This window comes from Canis lupus, chromosome 30, assembly GCF_003254725.2.
Source record: "Canis lupus dingo isolate Sandy chromosome 30, ASM325472v2, whole genome shotgun sequence".
Classification (NCBI taxonomy): domain Eukaryota; kingdom Metazoa; phylum Chordata; class Mammalia; order Carnivora; family Canidae; genus Canis; species Canis lupus.
The window spans coordinates 31,026,255-31,040,986 of NC_064272.1; the positions used below are offsets into that span (position 1 = coordinate 31,026,255).

The following is a 14,732-nucleotide window of genomic DNA, read 5'->3' on the forward strand; positions in this document are numbered from 1 at the left end:
AGTGGAAGGGGGATGATGGTAGTATCTGCCTGATAGGGGTTTTGTGAGGATTAAATACCATACTACATATAAAACACTTAGAACTGTTCTTGTCATGTGGTTAAACATTCAAGAAATGTTATAATGACTAATATAACATACATTCTTACTGATTAAATTATTTTTTTTTCTAAAAAAAAATTGTATTTCTTTTTCTTTTTCTTTTTTTAAATCTCTCTTAGGTTTTGGCTGATGGTTTGAGGACTGGTGTATCTGAATGGCCTGAGCCTCTAGAAGTAAAATCTGCTGTTGAACTTGTGCAAGAATTTCTGAATGGTCTTTGTTTTCCTAACTCATGCTCTGTATACTGTTTTTTTGTTTTTTTTTTTTCCCTTTGTTGAGAATTTATACCTTCTAAATTTAAAAATAAGTTATCTTTTTAGGCTTGGTAAAGTCTAAAAGTTGGGAAGTTTATAAAGCTGTGAGGTCTGTCATGATCAGAAGAACAGATTACTAACAGTGCAGGTCTAAGTACTTTTAAGAATTAATATTGAATTTAAATTTTACATACCACAGCTGTATTTGAGATAATAGGAAAAGAGGGATGGAACAGAAACTTTGAGCACCTACCATGTGCCCAACATTGTGTGTCATGGGCTCTCACTGTATCTCCGTTATCTCCACACCCCTGCTTGGTAGATGTCTATCATAACTTCCATTAGAGAGCTAATAATTTGTTAAAATCCCTGGTTGTACTTCTACTGTCCTTATTTACCTTTTGAAAACAGGACTGGGATGGAAATTATTTATTTATTTTTATTATTAATTAATTAATTTATTTTTATTGGAGTTCAATTTGCCAACATATAGCATAACATCCAGTGCTCATCCCATCAAGTGCCCCCCTCAGTGCCCATCACCCAGTCACCCCCACCCTGCCCAGGAAATAATTTAGAAAGCAGAAAAATAGGATGTAGAGTTAATAAGCTTTTACTACTTTCTAGACTTAAATAAGCTGGATGAATTTGGTGATTCTACAAAGAAAGACACAGAGGTAAGCAATTCTTATCAGAACTGTGCCCTGAAATAGCTTTAAAATTTGGTTTTACGGCTATTGTTCATGTCATACCATTTCAGCTGGATCTGGTACAGCCAAGGTAGCATTTTGAAGGTAGTTTTTTGTTGGTCTTTTATGTCAACACTGGTGATTATTTTCCTTAAGAACTAACAAATGCTTTTGAAGAGAACTAATACATATGTATTATTAATTGATCAACTGCAGAGAAGCAGAAATGACTATGTCCATATGCTATAAGATGGTCGTATTATATTAGTATACTATAAAATGGTATGATAGTATGCCTTTCCTGGTATCATTAAACTAAATAGGTTGTCATTTGATAAAATAGGAAAATGGAGACAAATGTCATTTAATTAAGTATTTTTGCACTGAAGGAAAGTTCAATGCTTGCTTTGAGGCATCACACTTTTACAACAATTTTAAGGGTCCAGTTCATTTTGTGTCTCCTCATCAGTGAGCGAGATTGTAAAAAATTTGTTCCCATCTGTGGATCCCCATATTCTTGGAGCAGCATTTGAAAGCTCACTGGCTTTGAACTCTTTCTTTTCTTTTTTAATAAACTGAGTATTCTGTGATGCTCTTTTTTCAGATAGTAAAGCATGACAGTGCTGCAGTTGACCGCTCCATTGAGTGTCTCTTCACCGTACGGGGGGATCTCGACTTTGCTGAGCAGCTGTGGTTCAAAATGAGTGGTAGTAGGTATCTGTCATGATTGTGAAATAAATGTTTCCTGTCATTGGTTAGGTTTACTTTGAAAATAATATAGGACTAAGTGTACTACTAGTCTTGTGTGGAGGGCTGGTTCGTAGCTTCTCAAATTCATTTCTAGTGAGGTATTAGCACATTCTACTCAAGAACTGTACTAAGGCAAGATAATTCCTAGAGTCTGTTCTTTTCTCTTGCCTTGAATGTAAGACATAGGTGGTTTTTATGTTAATATTTATATGAACCAAAACCTACACCTTAGTGGAATTATAACTATTAGGAAGAGGAAAAGATAGTCCTTAATATTGTACTGTATTATTTTGTGACAGTGAGTTTACTCTCTTACTGTAGAGGATGTGTTAAATTTTTTCTTTTTGGCTTGAATTTCTTTCCCCTTCTCCCCACCCAGAAGTACAGGTACTGTCTTCTACTTATTTGTGTATGCTTAATTTTGATGATATATCTGATCTGCAGAAATACCATGAATGTAATGTTGGACTAACTTGTTTTCCAAGGTGTGGTTTCATACCAAGACTTGGTGAAGTGTTTCACACTGATCATCCAGAGTCTGCAACGTGGTGATATACAGCCATGGGTAGGTTTAGTAGTGTTAGAACACTTTTTAATTGGCATGGCTCTGAAGGTTAAGGCATAGGCCTGGGAACAGATTGCCTAAGTTTGAATCCAGCCCTGCTGCTTTCCTAGCTGTGTAAACGATTCTTTATGTCTCTTTGCTCCAGCTTCCTCATCTATACAGTAGGGGTAGGAAAAGTACCTACCTCATAGTGGTGTTTAGTGATAAATAATAAATAATAGTTAATTTAATTCATGTAAAGCTCCTAGCTCATAATTAAGTGTTCAGTATTTGTGAACTAGTATTGTCACCATTGTTGCTCTGAATGATTATTCTTATATACTACTGATGAGAGTACAAATTGGGATAATCTCTGGAAAGCAATTTTGAGTAATGTATTGAGGTCCTCAAACGTATGAATCATTATTTTTTTGAATCATTATTTTTTTCTTAGGATCTACCCTAAGCTTATACACAGGAATACGTATTAAGATTTTCTATATTAGAATAGTCCCCACAGCCTCATTTATAGTAGCAAAAAATTATAAATGGCCTAAATTTCCCCTGTTCATGGGTTAATGATATGGCCACATAATGGCATATGTAATCGTTGCTGAAAATGATGCTGATGGATTATGTGGAGAAATGCTTACAATCTGCAGTAAAAAGAAAGGACTATACACTATTGCATGAAGAAAGTAAATTTTGGAGAGAAAAACCTGGAAATAAATATCCCAAAATGTTACAGCAGTTGCCTCTAGTGCTAAGGTTACAAGTGATTTTTTTCAACTGCATCCTACATTTTTATACTTTATGGATATTTCATAATGAACTTGTGCTTTTACAGTCAAGAAAAAGGTAAGTAAAAAACTAGAAACTAAAAAATTCTTCATTTCATGGGAATTCTTTGAAGTATGGTAGCTGCCAATTCACGACTCCAAAACTTAGAAACCTTCATGGGTCTGCACAAAGATCCAGTGCAAACGAAGGCATGTCAGTGTTGCTCCTCACTGGGCAGTAGCGACTATAGGCATTTTAACCTCAGCCGCAGGGGATTTTCTCATGCAACTTTCTGTGTTTGTGAGATGTTTGCGAGTATATCCCTGCCATGTGCAATGAGTGCAGACAACCCAGAAATTGTTTTTATTAAAACAAGGGAAATGCAGAAGGTTATGATGGAGACTAGAGATAATAGACATTAGTCTATTGGACATATTAGTCTAATAGACATAGAAAATGCCCAATATTTAGGTATCTTTAGAATGAAGTGCTTAACATTTGGTACATGTGTTAGATCTATAAGTTCACAGTTCTTGATTTGCAGATCTAGTTAGATATAGTAGATCTAGTTAGATATTGTAGCCAAGGAACTTCTGACACATGTGGAAACCACTGAGGAAGGGAGTTGGCCCACAGTAGCAGATGTTCTGTGCAGAGGAAGATACTCAGTATCTGAGTATACTGAGTATACTCAGTTGGGAAAGATGCCCAGTAGCCCTTAATCAGCTAGGAGAAAAGAGGTCCTGGTTACAAAGCTTCAGAGGATCAACTCTGTCTTCTTTTTTGGTGGAATTGTATCTGGGGAATGATAAATTGAAACTCTTCATAGTTGCCTTGGCCTAAAGCAAATGCTATAGGAATGACACTTCAGGAACTGCCATGTTTGTAACTTAGACATAAGTTCAAACTTTTTATTTTTATTTTTATTCAAATAATTGTTGGTATTAGGAGACTAAATATGCAAGCTTATAATTTTTAGTTCATAGCCAATATAGTTTGCTTCTGTTTTGTTTATTGGATTTGTTTATATTTTCATTTATGGCTTTATAATTTTCTTTTAAATTTCTAGCTCCACAGTGGAAGTAACAGTTTATTAAGTAAGCTTATTCATCAGTCTTATCATGGAACCATGGACACAGTTACTCTCAGTGGGACTATTCCAGTTAAGATGCTTTTGGAAATTGGTCTGGACAAACTAAAGAAAGATTTTATCAGTTTCTTCATAGGTGAGTTCCTTTCTCAGCTCAAAAAATTAAAAAGCACTTCACAGTCGTCAGCCATAGATATTCACAGGCTTTTTCTTCCTACTTGGCCCTACTCATTTATAGCGCTGACTTTGCCTACAAATCACTGTGAGACCAGCGCTTCTGTACTCTGGCACTCAATTTCCTTCTTGATAAAGCTATTTGATTAAATATGACTCTAGTTTTTGTTTGCTTGTGTTTTGAGTTCAAACATTTTGAGATCTACGAGGTTAGTGTAGTAAATAAAAAAACTTCTTTGTGGGATACTCTCTTACCACCCAACACTTGGTTGTTTTTATTAGAGGCAAGCTGTGATCATTTTAGAATAGTATTAATATGTATTTGTGGTGTAACATGCCAGAAAACTTGGCCATTTCTGAGTAACTATTTAGCTTGAGCATCTTTTTTGTATATGAACTCTGAAAAATTTTACTTAGGTTCCTTAACAAGTAATTGACAATACCTAATAAAGCTTATTTGCATTTATGTGTTTTTTCTTACTAGGTCAGGAACTTGCATCTTTAAATCATTTGGTGAGTTGGTTTTTTTATTCTAAAGTTAGTGGGTTTTTTTTTTTTTTTTTTTCTTAATTCATCCTACCTGCAGATACTAAATACTTATTCCATGCTAGCCTCTCTCCTAGGATCTAGGGAACAGATAGATAAGTAGACAAACCAATAAGTAACCAGATAAAGTACTTTTTATTTTCATGAATCCCCCCCCCAGTCATTTCATTTGCCTATTTTTATTTTAATATGATTTGACTCCAAACTTTTGACACAATAGTCCTTATACTTGGAGGCTCCTTGAAAGCTTATTGAATTGCTAATTCCTGGGCCTCAGAGACTCCATAGACCTGCAGCTCAAGATTATGTGTTTTAAAACAAATCATCTCCTACTTCAAACGATTCTGATGCTTTTCCCTTACTGTATTTGTTTTCTGTTACTGCATAACAAATTACAGTAGTCCCCACCTATCCGTGGGGAATACCATGGGCAATACTATGGGCAATACTGAATCCTATATATACTGTGTCTTTTCCTATACACACTTACCTATCCTAAAGTTCGGGCACAGAGATTAACAGCAATAACTAAAAATAGAACAATTATAATATACTGTAATAAAAGTTATGTGGATGTGGTCTCTATCATTCTTACAATATCTTACTGTACTCACCCTTATTGTGATGTTGGAACATGATAAAATGCTGATGAGATTGAGGGAGGTAAGTGATGCAGGCACTGTGACCTAGTATTAGGCTACTATTGACCTTTCAGAAGGACTGAAACCATGGAAAGTGGAACCTTGGATAAGATGGGGGGCGCTTCTGTACCGCAAACTTAGAAGCTTAAATGAACACAGATTTATTACATCCCAGTTTCCCTGGGTTGGGCATTGGGCACATTTTAGCTGGGTCCTCTGCTTTAGGGTTTCACAAGGCTAAATCAAGGTGTCAGCTTGACTAGGGAAAGATAGTCTAAGTTCCCTCATTCGTTGTTGGCAGAATTCATTTCCTTGTAGCCTGATAACCAATGTGCCCATTTTCTTGCTAGCTATTGGTCCAGAGCCAGTCTCAGGTCTTAGGGTTTGCTTGTGGGTCCTTGCCATGTGGCATTCTCTCCAACGTGGCAGGTAGTTTGTTTCTTCAGAGCCAACAGGAGAGCATCTCTAATACTTCACTTTCTTTTAAAAGGCTCACCTGATTAGGTAGGTTGTAGTGATAACCAGGTGATAATCTCCCTTTTGATTAATTCAAAGCCGTCAGTTAGTAACCTTATCATGGAAGTAACAGCCCATCATATTTACAAGTTCTGACCTCAGTGAAGGGGAAGGGATCATACGGGATGTGTAGTTTAGGCAGTGGGAATTTGGGGGCCATCACAGAATCCCACCTACCATATTTACCATGGAGGATTTCCTTAGGATGTGTTCTCAGAAATAGTATTAGGTCTGAGCATTTTTTGATGCTTGACATACATTGCCAAGTTTTATTTTTTTAAAGGGTTGTACCAATCTACCAATAATTGATGTGAATGGAAGCTTATCAATACACTTGATTGATTTCTTTGTACTTGTTAACTTATTTTTAGAGGTTGACACTTCTGTCAACCTGGCAAGGGTATTGAAGTTAAGAGTTATCTTGTGGATTTGCCAGTCATTCCATCTGGAGAGCTTGGTGCGTGGTATTAGTTATCCACTCAGGCCTCCTTGGTAAGGCAGTTCTCGGATTTGTTTTGACCAGAGAATGTAATGGTTTGCTGAGAACATTCTCAGTGACAACTTTGCTCATGATTTAGTCTGAAGAATAGCATTGAAGAGTGATAAACTCTATCTGGCTGCCTCAATTTTTTTTTTCCTATTAATCAGGCCTAGTTGAGGTTTAGCAAGCATAGCAATCTTTCTGAAGGTGGTTCTTGTTCTTTAACTCCCTCTTTTGCTTGTACTGTTTTTCATTCCAGGAATATTTCATTACTCCATCAGTAGATATACAAGAACAGGTGTATCGTGTTCAAAAACTCCACCATATTCTAGAAATATTAGTCAGTTGCATGCTTTTCATTAAACCCCAACACGAGCTCCTCTTTGCTTTAACACAGTAAGTATTGCTCTCTTGTTCCCTTCACATAAACATGTTTTCTCTTGTGAAACAGCTGGAGCCAAAATATGTGCAGTTTTTATTACCAGTTAGACTAGAATCGGTACAGCCTGTCTTCACAGTAGCAGAATGCTTCTCAGTCCCTGTTGGAGGAAGGGAAAGACTTTGGATTCAGAAGGACTCTGGTTCAACCCTTGGTTCTAGAACTTTCCGACTTCCTGAGGAAGTTTCTTTTCGCTTCCTCTTGTTTTCTCATCTAGAAACAGGAACTAGTAACCTCATGTGTTTGTTGTCCGGGTTAATGATGTTCATGTGAATGAAGTACCTGACACCTAGTAGGTAGGTGTCATGACTCTTCTCCTTTCTTTCCTTATACACCGGGGCCAAACTAATGATTGCTAGATCTCCATGTAGTACTTGCATGGAACCAAATATTATTAGACTTCTATTTTAGAGATTCTGCTGGTAACTTTGCCTAGAAACAGTTTGCAATGATCCTCTTAAGTGGGTTGCTGGTGTCTTACGTGTATTTGAAGCCTTAAATTGGAAATGAGTGAATTTACAATCTGGTGGAAGGGCTGACTTTTTTCCCTGTAGAAGGAAATGTACTGTGGCCTTTCCTGAAATCAGAATTTATCTCAGCTGTAAAGGGAAAAATTAGAAATTGTTGACAGAATCTAAAAGATTTATTTTCATTAAAGATGAATACTGTAAATGAGTTAACTCTTTAATTCCCCAGAGTCTGAAAACCATGGAGGCTAAATCTTTGTCTCTCTTTTGCTTCTTTTTGGTTTTCTTTTACTGATACCTCTTTTTCCCCACTCATTCCTTTACTTTGGCTCAACTTAATTATATTTTATGAGAAATATGTCTTCTATTGATTTTTAAAAATTGGGGGAAAAAAAGTTAAATGAGATTTCCTTTCAAAGTCAAAAACAACCTAACTTTTGTGTGGGAGGGGGCATTGTTTTTTGTTCATTTACTTTCGTGTCCCTGAAATTATTCTTTTGTTGTTTTGGTTGGTGGTACTGAATGGAATGTTTGGCTTATGAGCTTTAGATTATCAGAAAGCCTTTATCTCCAAGAGACTTTTTTCCTAAAAGAGGTCCTTTTTTTGTTGTTGGTTTTTGTTTTAGATCCTGCATAAAATATTACAGACAAAATCCTCTTGATGAGCAACACGTTTTTCAGCTGCCAGTTAGACCAGCTGCTGTAAAAAATTTGTATCAAAGGTCAGCAATTTAATAATTATGTCTTAAGTCTGGCTATAATTCCTGGGCAATTTCTGTGTCCTTTCCCTGGGGATTTCATGACCAAGAGTTGTTCCACCTCTGAAACCTTAATCATCTCTATCCCACTCTTTGACTATCATCTGATAGTTCACCCTCTTTCTTCTCCCAGACCTTTCTTTTGTCTTTTCTCTTTCTGCCAGTGGGCCTCTAGTCTTTCATTTTTTCTCAATCTAATTCTTTCACAGTATAGGGCAGAAAATATAGCCAGAAGGGAAATGACAGATTGGAAAGGAAGTGATTAGGGTAATAATGACAAAGTCAAGGCTATGGCTGTGGGAGCGAGAGAAGCCTTGGGATTGGGGAGGTATGGGACTGTGAGGCTTAGGGCACAGATTGGCCATCCACATGGACTTTGATATTGCCTTAAATGATGGTCTCCCCAACTCTCCCCTCTGTATGCAGTGTACTTGAAATTTCTCTCCTACTGAAGCTATTGTGTTTATACCCTCCCTCAGTTTGGTTCCCTTCTGGCCAAACCCTGTCATTCCTTGAAACTGCTCTGGCAGAGGTCTCCAGTGACTTCCTAATTGCCAAATCCATGGAACAACTTTCTAGTAAAAGAGTGTGTTTTAGCCCCTTGTGTAATTAGCTGGCCCACCAATTCATTCTCCTTACAAGTAAGTACTCACAAGGCTGTTAGGCATTTAACATTATTCCTTTCTGGGACCTATCCCCTTGCTTCATTTCTGTGACATAGCTTGTATCTTAATTTTAATTCCATCTCTCTTGTCCACCTCCAAGATTGCCTGCTTCTCGTATGAGTTTTCACCAGAACTCCACTGTTGCTCTTTTTCTTCTTACTTTCTTTCCTGGCTGATTGTATTCATACTCAAGGCCTTGCTTCCTCTGGGCCAATGATGATCACAACTCGCATCTCTAGCTTCTCTGGAGCTTTGGGCTGTGTTTCTGAATGCCTGTTAGATGTGAGTCCCCGACTCACAGAACTGCTAGGTAGTTCTGACTCAAAACCCAAAATTTAGGATTGTGTCCTGTCCGTCTCTTCTTCCTCTATGCCTCTCACATAGGACTTCACTAATGAGTATAGAAGGAAGGAAATAACTGGGACTTTTTTCTTCCTTTGATGTTTTCCCTTCCTTAGTGAGAAGCCACAGAAATGGAAAGTGGAAATAAGTGGTGGTCAGAAGAAGGTGAAAACAGTTTGGCAACTGAGTGACAGCGCACCTGTAGACCATCTGAGTTTCCACAAACCTGGTAAAGATGGTTTGTCATCTAGTTAAATTATTCCAATAGAAGAGAAACTGAATCTTTACTGGTATATTGTGATAGCTCTCATACTCTGTTTTAAATAATTTTCCTGAACTCTAAGTGTAAAACATATTCTGGGGGAAAAAAATCCCTGGAAGAGTACTTTTTCTCATTATCCTGGATAGAGGAACCTTTTATCAAAAGAGGTCAAGCAATGGAATACAGGGAGTCAAAATAGATTTTAAGGTTGAAATGCCAGCTCATTCTTTTGTGTACTACTCTCAGTGATGATATTTCTATCTAATGTCTGCTCTGAGGGGCTTGAAGAAGGTTGATATTCCTAATATTCTATCAAAGATGGTACATTTCAGTCAGAGAATGTGTGTGAGCCCCTGGTGTAATAAGGTGGCTCCAAGTATTTCTCCTTCAGCAAGCACCTGTAAAACTGTCATTGTCATGTGTGAGGACTGTAGTGTGCTGTCCTCTCTTTGTATAGATCTTAAATGGCTGCATTTCAGATAATGGGAGGACTATCCAAAATCAAATCTGACAGTTTTAAGACAGAATCTGAAAAGATTTCAAAAGCCTATAGTCCACCACTGCTGGTTGTTGAACTATAGAACTAGACAAATAGTTCTCTTGAAGAGATGATACCTTGCAAAATTATTTCCAGAGAATGTTCTCTCCTCGAAATATTTTTTGATTCAAGCGTAATGAAAACTTCTCTCAACCACAATGGAAACTTCTCTGTTCATATGGCTGAATGATAAAAGTCCTAAAGAAACTGAATAATTAAAAAAAAAAAAAAAGCTGAATAATTTTCCTGAGAACCATCAGTGAAGATCATGCTGTCTTTTCTAAGTGTGATATGAAACATGGAAGGTATAGAGCTTGAAAGTCAACCATATAAAGTTAGAAAAATGTCTGCATGACAAAAAATACCAGGCACGAAACAAAAGATAAACTAGGAAAATTAATTTTACAGCTCACGTTCAGAAAAGGGGCTACATTGCCTGGTATATAAAGAAGTTTCAAATGAGTAAGAAAAATACGTTAAGAACGCAATAGAAAAATGGGCAAGTAACACGAAAATTTTACCAAAAAGGAAATTCAGATGTCATCTTCAGAATAAAAGGTGCTCAGCCCCACCTATGGTAAGAGAAATGCAAACTTACATTCCAGAGATATTCTCTTTCAACTGTCAGATTAGCAAAGATCAAAAAGTTTGGTGTCACAGTACTGGCAAGAATGTGAACATGTAGCCTCACACATTGCTGGTCGACGTGTTAGGATGTATAGCTTCTGTGGAGAGCAATACCCACCAAAATTTTAAAATACGTTTTGTAGGCCCGTAGTTTTATTAGTAGGGATTTATTCCATGCATAAAACCCAACATGTACAAAAAGACCTATGAACAAATGTGATATTGTTTACAGTAGCAAAAGCCTGGAAAAAATATGGAGAGTGAGGCATAAGAAAAGATCTGGAAGGATACAATGAAATTTTAACCTGGAGGTATGGCATGCAGTGGGGGGAGGGCTTGTTCTCAGCTTTGAGTGAACATTAAAATCATTTAGGGAGCTTTTAAAGTCTTAATACCAAGACCAAGCAAATCAGAGTCTCTGGAGCTAGCGCCTAGACATCTGTGATTTTTGAGGTTCTCCAGGTGATTCCACTGTGCAACTAGTTTGAGAACCACTAATTTAAGCATTTTGTTTTCTCTGCATAAGTTGTTTCAGGTTTGTTTGTTTTTAAAAAGACCTATATTTTATGATTTAAAAACGTTTTAAAGCTATGAGCATATGTGATACATTTTTGGAAAATGCCATTTTTAAAGTAAGTTTTATTATAACATAAAGATCAAACCTGTTCTTTGAGGAAATTCATGCAAGATTAAACACCTTTTTTTCAATGCTGCTGAATAAGTGAAATAGATTAAATGTACCATCTAAACTCTTTGATGCAGATTACTTCAAAAAAGAGTGAGTTGCTTTGAATGTTTAGAGTTAAAACAATTTATTGATGCATTGTTTCAATGACTTGTGAAAATAGGGAATTCTTTTTTTTTAATAGGAATTCTTATGAAATTGTATATTTATGTGCTTGGAAAAGCGCTCATACTGCATTTTAGCTAGAACTTTATAACCTCTTCCACCCATTTTACGTTCTTGATGTGTTTATCTAGAAATTATTCAGTCACTTCCAGCCCAAAGTAAGACCAACTAGTGAAGGAGGCCCTCGTTTGTAAGCCTCATGGGTTATTCAAACAAAGGCCTGACTGTAAATATTAAAGCCCAGTCATGATTTATTTTTGCCAAAGATTATATGCATTTCAGAGGTTTAACTTTCTGCTTCATTGGACTGAGCACTTAGGTCAACAACTAGCTTTTCAAGATATCTAATGTGTTACTGTTGAGTAAAACATTGAGATTAAAAGCAGGAACCCTTGAGAAGAAATGTCAGGAAAGAGAATAATGATTTCGAGCGAATGAGGGAGAACAACAGTGTCTGAGGAAGTGGTACTTGCCCAGCAGGCACTTCACAAATGATTGTTGGTAATGGTGAGAATGTGGAAACCAAAATATTAACCCACAAGACTGGAAACATAATCTCATTTAAATGTTAATTGTACTATCTTTTTTTTTAATACAACAGTCTTCAGGAGAGGAAAAAATGCATATGTGTCTGGCCGTAAGACTAGAAATCTCAAGTAGAAATTGTTTTCTGAAACATGTTAAGATTGGAAAAAGAGTTTAACTATTGTGGATGAGGCATAAAGATAAAGCAGTAGACTTCCAAAATAAGAATATAGTATTTCTAAAAATCTGCTTTTTATTTTCTTTAATCAACGTTTTTGGTGCATCAGAGGGTTTATTATTTAAAGGAATTGTCCCTGGTGGCTTTTCTTATAAATTCAAAGTAGAAGACATCTTATTTAGATTATCCCTGGATTATTATGAAATTCAGCAATATATAGTAGTATTTAGTAGACCAGCAGGCTGGTTAGCAATTATAATCTCTGTCTGGTTACAGATGTTTCTGAATTAACATTGAATGGTAGCCTAGAAGAAAGGATCTTCTTCACTAACCTGGTTACCTGCAGCCAGGTGCATTTCAAGTGAAGTGTGCTGATGGAGTCCTTTGTAAGGTAGTATGTTCACTTTGTATTCCCTCCAAATACTTTGTAATGTATTATGTATGTTTCAGTTTTTTCTACAACAGAAATGTTGATTTAATACATTTGGAATATGAATTATTTTTCAGTAATCAGGCAAGAGGTTTACCAGATGTTATAGAGTAATGCAAGTCTTTAATTTCCTTTCTACCTTCTGTAGTCCACTTAATAGGTCAGATTAGTCCTAAAACCAGAAAAGCAAAAACATTTCATTAAAATGTCTTTGCATTTTAAATCTGTATATGTGGTAGAGAGTTTGATTTCAAAAATATTGACGGGAGAGAAAAATCCTAAATGAGTGTCAATTTGACATTGAAAGCAAAGAAAGTTCTGTTAAAAACTATTTTACCGGGGCAGCCCCCGTGGCACAGCGGTTTAGTGCCACCTGCAGCCTGGGGTGTGATCCTGGAGACCAGGGATCGAGTCCCATGTCAGGTTCCCTGCATGGAGCCTGCTTTTCCCTCTGTGTCTCTGCCTCTCTCTCTCAGTGTGTCTCTATGAATAAATAAATAAAAATTAAACAAAACAAAACAAAACTATTTTACTGGGCAGCCTGGGTGGCTCAGCGGTTTAGTGCCGCCTTCAGTCCAGGTCGTGATCCTGGAGACCCGGGATAAAGTCCCATGTCGGGCTTCCTGCATGAAGCCTGCTTTTCCCTCTCTCTGCCTGTGTCTCTGCCTCTCTTTCTTTGTGTGTGTCTCTCATGAATGAATAAATAAAATCTTAAAAAAAAAACAAACTATTTTACCCCAGCACCCCAATATTTTATAGCAACATTATCAACAAGAGCCAAACTATGGAAAGAGCCCAAATGTCCATCAACTGATGAGTGAATAAAGAAGATGTGGTATCTGTACACAGTGGAATATTACTCAGCCATCAAAAAGAATGAAGTTTTGCCATTTGCAATTATGTGGATGGAGCTAGAGTATATTATGCTAAGTGAAATAAGGCAGAGAAAGACAAATACCATGTGATTTCACTCCTATGTGGAATTTGAGAAACAAAACGAACATATGGGAGAGGGGAAAAGAGAGAAGCAAACTGTAAGAGACTCTTAATGTTAGAGAACAAACAGGGTTGATGGGAGATGGGCGGGGCTGGGTTAGATGGTTGGTGGGTATTAAAGAGGGCACTTATGTTGAGCACAGGGTGTTGTTATATGTACGTGATGAATCACTGAATTGTACTGAAACCAATATTGTAACCAATATTGTACTGTATGTTAATTAACTAGAATTTAAATAAAAATTAAAGAACAAAACAATTTTACACTAGCCTAATTATAGCACTAAGCCCCAGATGTAAATTACTTTTTTAAAATGTTTGAGATGGTATTAACCAAGAGAATTAATATAATAGCATTATCTACTGTTTTGGTGTTTTAGAAACAATAGAATCAGGTAATAAATAAAATGCTTCATATCATTCTTTTTTTAAAAAAATATTTATTAATGAGAGGCGCAGAGAGAGAGAGAGAGAGGCAGAGACACAGGCAGAGGGAGAAGCAGGCTCCATGCAGGAAGCCCGACGTGGGACTGGATCCTGAGTCTCCAGGATCACACCCTGGGCTGAAAGCAGCATTAAACTCATTAAACTACTGATTCACCACGGCTGTCCACTTCATATCATTCTTTTTTTTTTTTTTTAAATTTTTATTTATTTATGATAGCCACAGAGAGAGAGAGAGAGAGAGAGAGGGAGAGACACAGGCAGAGGGAGAAGCAGGCTCCATGCACCGGGAGCCCGACGTGGGATTCGATCCCGGGTCTCCAGGATCGCGCCCTGGGCCAAAGGCAGGCGCCAAACCGCTGCGCCACCCAGGGATCCCCACTTCATATCATTCTTATGCCATGTTTTGTCCCCAGATAAATAGATGTTACTTAATTTTAGCATTTTAGTGTAATTGGAGAATAAAATAGACCTTTATTTTAAAAACTCTGAATATCTAGCTACAGAGAAAATATTAAATACGTATTTCTTTGAAGTATTTCATAGAAGTTGAGTTTAGTGCAAGAAAGTTTATCTCAGAAAAGGATATGTGCTCACTTACTTGGTACCCACCCAATGCATTTCCCTAGTTGCCTGATAGATTG

At 36.9% G+C, this 14,732-nt stretch overlaps 1 protein-coding gene across 14 annotated transcripts in view; it reads left to right on the forward strand.

The window, feature by feature from the left end:
* The window catches only part of ZWILCH (zwilch kinetochore protein), a 36,368-nt gene that overhangs the window by 20,708 nt on the left and 928 nt on the right, over positions 1-14,732 (forward strand). For 6 of the 14 annotated variants that reach the window (XM_025472402.3, XM_025472400.3, XM_049104154.1 and 3 more), the window contains 10 exons: positions 222-315; positions 984-1,033; positions 1,650-1,755; positions 2,281-2,360; positions 4,189-4,345; positions 4,868-4,896; positions 6,827-6,963; positions 8,100-8,195; positions 9,355-9,467; positions 12,495-12,609. In XM_025472402.3, coding sequence (XP_025328187.1) covers positions 222-315; positions 984-1,033; positions 1,650-1,755; positions 2,281-2,360; positions 4,189-4,345; positions 4,868-4,896; positions 6,827-6,963; positions 8,100-8,195; positions 9,355-9,467; positions 12,495-12,583 — 951 coding nt within the window. In that variant the 3' untranslated portion in view covers positions 12,584-12,609. Of the gene's footprint in view, positions 1-221; positions 316-983; positions 1,034-1,649; positions 1,756-2,280; positions 2,361-4,188; positions 4,346-4,867; positions 4,897-6,826; positions 6,964-8,099; positions 8,196-9,354; positions 9,468-10,446; positions 10,616-12,494; positions 12,610-13,389; positions 13,904-14,732 lie in introns of those variants that run through there. The other 8 variants (XM_025472401.3, XM_049104151.1, XR_007407280.1 and 5 more) reach the window with 7 other exon arrangements.